The sequence below is a fragment of the Populus euphratica genome, unplaced genomic scaffold (assembly GCF_000495115.2).
Source record: "Populus euphratica unplaced genomic scaffold, PopEup_1.0 scaffold55.1, whole genome shotgun sequence".
NCBI classification, from domain to species: Eukaryota; Viridiplantae; Streptophyta; class Magnoliopsida; order Malpighiales; family Salicaceae; genus Populus; species Populus euphratica.
The window spans coordinates 561120-566315 of NW_011499921.1; the positions used below are offsets into that span (position 1 = coordinate 561120).

The window sequence follows — 5196 nt, forward strand, 5'->3', positions numbered from 1 at the left end:
GCTTGTTGAAAATTTTTGAAATTGTTGTAAGAATAAAAGGGGGAAAAGACTAAGTTCTTATGAAAATTTAAATTGCAAAGAAATATCTTAACAACAATGGAAGAAATAATTAGAAGCTTTTCTCATAGGATAATATGTTAAATGGGTCATGTAATTTAAGGTTAATTATGACTTTGTTGGTTAGAATTATTTTATCAAGATCTTTATAACTATAATGAATATATAAAAAACAGAATCGACTGATATTTAAAAAAAAAATAAGAGAAAAATAAAAAATTAAATGAATAAAAACTAAATTTGAAAAAAATAATATATCATAGAAAACTTATGTGAGAAAATAAAAATGTTTCTAGATATATGCTTTCTTGTTTGTCTTTTCTAAGGGTAAAAATATATATTTATTGTACTCAAAAAAATATATAAAAAAAAACCCTTAATCAACTGATACCCAAGTAAATGAGTAATTTCATTGCTTTAAAGTTTTTGAAAAGAAGCAATAAGCATAGGTTAACATTTCTAGATATTGTTGATCCTAGGAGTAAGTTCATCATTTTACCATGTAAAAATTGTTTTAAAAAAAACTTACATACACTAGAATAATCTTGTAAGATAAATGAATTGCTAGAAAAGATGAAATCACCCTACTATCAAAACTCTTATTTATACCATTCAAAAATAAAATAGTAAATTTACCGTAGCAATCCAGCTGCAATCCTATATATTTTGTGTTAGTGACCTGACTTTGCAAAGCCAAACAAACCCCCAAACCTTTTTCACCTATTTCTGCATGGCATCCTCGCAAAATAACCAAGCAATGCAATCGTGAGGGCCAGGTTAATGGAGATATTTTATTAGTCTAGTCCATTCGACGTCATAATGAGTTTCATCTGCGGGAGATATCTTTTATTTGTGTGAATGTGCTTTGATTTCAGGTCTCCTTCCGAGCTCTGTTTTTTTTTTTTTTTCCTTCTTCTGTTTTCCAGGCACTCGAAAGTACTGGTCTTAAGATAAGCATGAAAATGGGAGAATCAAAGTCTACTAGAGACGTACTGGTCTTAATTTAGACTGTATTCCCTGTTCAAAGTCTTCTAGCCTGTCTGGCCTTACGGCATACGCGATGAATTTTCTCGAGGTTCTAAACCAATCTTTGCCTTGGTCTTTACTTTTCTTTTGTTTTGTCTTTTTATCTCTTGGAAAAACAAAATAGTCCAACGTTAGACATGGGAAAATCCTCACTCTTCTGCATTTATAAGACATCGAGAAATCAACTAACCACTTGCTCAGCCTCAATTGTGCCCCCGCAAAAATAAAAAATATAATGAACTTCTGCTCTCTTCTCCTACTCCAGCTTCCTCTCCTTCTAGTCTTCACCACTACTTCCACAGCAAACATACCACCAGGCTCCTCTCTTTATGCCTCCAAAACAAGCCAAACCTGGTCGTCTCCAAACAACACGTTCTTTCTAGGCTTTACCCGAGTGGATCCCACTTCCTACACCGTTTCCATCTCCCATAGTACTGCTGGAGTTTCCATCTGGACAACTGACAATGTTGTTGGTGGCACTGCCTCTGCAGCTGTCATTGACTACGGTGGAGTATTCCAGTTCCTCCCCAACGGAAATCTCCTTCTCACCAACGGTTCAGGTGCCACCATGTGGACCTCCAACACTGCCAACCTTGGTGTCACTTCTGCTTCACTTGATGACACCGGAAACCTGGTACTGAAAGCCGGCAGTATCAATGTCTGGTCCAGTTTTGAAAACCCAACCGACACTCTTGTCCCGTCACAGAATTTAACTGTAAACCAAACTTTGCGATCAGGGGTTTACTCTTTCCGGCTTCTGAGCAGTGGAAATATGAGCTTGACATGGAACGACAGTGTTGTGTACTGGAATCAAGGCTTGAGTTCTGCTTTGAAGTTGACTCCTCCAACCTTGCAGTTGCAGTCAAATGGGATTTTAACTCTTTTAGATGCTGGTTCGCGGATGTCTGTTGCTTTTGGCAATGATTATGGAGAAGGGGGTGAGATAATGAGATTTTTGAGGTTAGGTAGCGATGGGAATCTGAGAATGTATAGTGGTGGAACTACAACTATGACATGGGCTGCTTTAGCAGATCAGTGTCAGGTTTATGGATACTGTGGAAACATGGGGATCTGTAGTTATAACGAGTCAAGTTTGAGTCCGATTTGCAAATGCCCATCTCTGAATTTTGAGGCTGTGGATGTGAATGACAGTAGAAAAGGCTGTAAGAGAAAAGTGGAGGTTGCGGATTGTGCAGGGAACGTAACAATGCTGGAGTTAAAGCAGACTAAATTTCTTAGTTTCCAGGCTCAGCAAATTGTTACCATTGGGATAACAGCTTGCAGAGTGAATTGTTTATCAAGCACTTCTTGCATGGCTTGCACTTCTACATCAGACACAGATGTATATTGTTACATGGAAAACACACCTGATTTTGTTAGTGGATATCAGGGTCCAGTGCTTCTTAGTACTTCTTATATTAAGGTTTGTGGACCAGTGCAACCAAATCCTTTGCCTTCTGACCAGATTGGTGGAGATAAAAAGTTCCGGGAATCGCGGGGTTGGGAAGTTGGTGTCTTGGTTTCAGGCACTATTTTGGGTTTGGCTGCTTTAGTGGGTTTGTTTTGGTGGTTTTGTTGCAAAAATAGTCCCAAGTTTGGAGGTGTGTGGGCTCAGTATACACTTCTTGAATATGCCTCAGGTGCTCCCGTTCAGTTTTCATACAAGGATCTGCATCGCTGGACGAAGGGGTTTAAGGATAAGCTTGGAGAAGGAGGGTTTGGAGCTGTTTATAGAGGAGTTCTTGCTAACAGAACAGTAGTTGCAGCAAAGCAACTTGAGGGAATTGAACAAGGCGAGAGACAGTTTCGGATGGAGGTTGCAACTATAAGCAGTACTCACCATTTGAATCTGGTTAGGTTGATTGGCTTTTGCTCCGAAGGGCGTCACAGGCTTTTAGTATACGAGTTCATGAAAAATGGTTCTTTGGATCATTTCCTGTTCACGACCGAAGATCAGTCAGGGAAATTATTGAATTGGAAGCGCAGGTTCAACATTGCTCTTGGGACTGCAAGAGGAATCACATATCTTCACGAGGAATGTCGAGATTGCATTGTTCATCGTGATATAAAGCCAGAAAACAGTCTCTTGGATGCGAATTTCAATGCCAAGGTGTCTGATTTTGGCCTAGCGAAGCTTATAAGTACAAAGGACCAAAGATACCGGTCCTTGACTACCATTAGAGGCACTAGAGGATATTTAGCACCAGAATGGCTAGCAAACCTCCCAATAACATCAAAATCTGATCTTTACAGTTATGGTATGGTTCTGTTGGAGATTGTGAGTGGGAGGAGGAACTTTGAAATCTCAGCAGAAATCAATCAAAAGAGGTTCTCAGAGTGGGCTTATGGAGAGTTTGAGAAAGGTAATGTGGAGACAATTGTTGACAAGAGACTTGCTGATCAGGGTGTGGACATGGAACAAGTGATGAGAGCTGTTCAGGTTAGCTTTTGGTGCATTCAGGAGCATCCCTCTCAAAGACCAACAATGGGAAAAGTAGTGCAAATGCTTGAGGGAATTATAGAGATTGCAAGACCACCAGCACCAAAGGCATTGATGAAAGGCTCTCCTAGTGGAACAAGTACGAATTTGAGCAGTAAACATAGTGCTCAGTCTACTTGTGAAGCCTCAGCTCCACCACCCTCTTCATCTTCATCATTTTAAACTGCAGGCATATCCCCTATAGTTTCAGAGAGGATTATGGAGAGGCCATATCCATCATTGTTAGAATCATTTCAAATGAAATCTCATTAGAATTCATGGTTTCCACAAGCCTGATTTCTGTTCAACAAACTTGTAACTACACAAGCATAAATTTTTTAAGGTAAACGTTTGCTCAATTATTCTCTACCAAAGTTGTTTGCCTGAAGATGGTATGCCAATCTCGTGTGCATCATCTCATCATTCAAGTTCTCTGTGATCTCTACATGAGATGAGGCATGGATTGAAGCTATATATCATCATGACCAGTTTTATTTGTATATATGTCAAAAGACAGGTTCCATATTCTTAATATTGACAAGACATTGTTTCTGCATGAATGTATATGCTCTCATGGCTTCCCAAAAACACTTTGTATTTTATATTTTTAATTACTAATGGTGTGCATGATATCATTTGATCTTTTTAGAAGAGTTGATCTCGCCGAAGATTGAAGCTAAATGACTAATTTGTCTTGCTAGCAAGAAAAGGCACTCTGAATGCAGTATTGAAGGAACCTGTGATGTCGAAGCTTGAAAGACTTGTTAGCGACATTAGCTTCTATTGTATTGGTTTAGATGGTAATGGGTTTGCTTCTCATTTAATCTTCAAGTTTTCTATTAATGTGCAAGACGATCTTGAAAAGGAACTTTTTATCAATACATTAATTCATTTGATATAATCAAGTATCGATTACTTTCAACAAATCAAAGTTGTTCTAATGCTTGTAAATCTTATTTAACCTAATAAATTAAATTAAATAAAAATTAATCAAATTAAATATCATTAATATAACAAGTTAATCAACAACTCGATAATCAATCAAGTAACTTATCAATTAAAGATATTTCAAATTATATTAAATAAAAATTAATTTAATTAAGTATTATTGACATGACAAGTTAATCAATAACTCGTTTAATAAACATGAATAAAAACAGAACTTGTTAAGTTTTATTTTTTTTTAATGATAATAGTTTGATTTTTTATAATCTTGAAGTAATGTTTTTGAATTCATTTACATCATTTTAGATTAATCCATATAATTTATAATTTAGATTTAAAATCAGATTATGAATAGGATTGAGTTTAATAAAAAAATGTAAAATGAACACTTATTTTCTTTTCACCGATTTTGCAAAGGAGATAAGCTGTTTATATAATGGGAGAGATTTTCAAAATTAAAGTCGAGATTTAAATCAGACCCTAATGGAGATATCAAATATTAATTGGGGTTGCCACAGAAAGGGGTTGCTTATTTTGACTTGAACTCAGGTGCTGTGCTTGTCTAAAATGTGGAGGTCCTTTATAGACAACTCATTTTCGCTGTGATATAGACCTTCGCCCTTCGAAGGAGCCTCAGGCAGGCATGCAACCAACCCTAACAGTCAATTTAGAGGGAGCCACCTGCAAAT

General features: G+C 36.9%; 1 protein-coding gene across 1 annotated transcript; it reads left to right on the top strand.

Annotated features, from left to right (window-relative positions):
• Positions 1-1018: 1018 nt before the first annotated feature.
• LOC105135141 (G-type lectin S-receptor-like serine/threonine-protein kinase At1g34300) lies at positions 1019-4122 on the top strand. Its single transcript, XM_011039876.1, has one exon. It carries the CDS (start codon positions 1319-1321, stop codon positions 3743-3745), a length of 2427 nt encoding a protein of 808 aa, XP_011038178.1. The 5' UTR covers positions 1019-1318; the 3' UTR covers positions 3746-4122.
• Positions 4123-5196: the final 1074 nt, after the last annotated feature.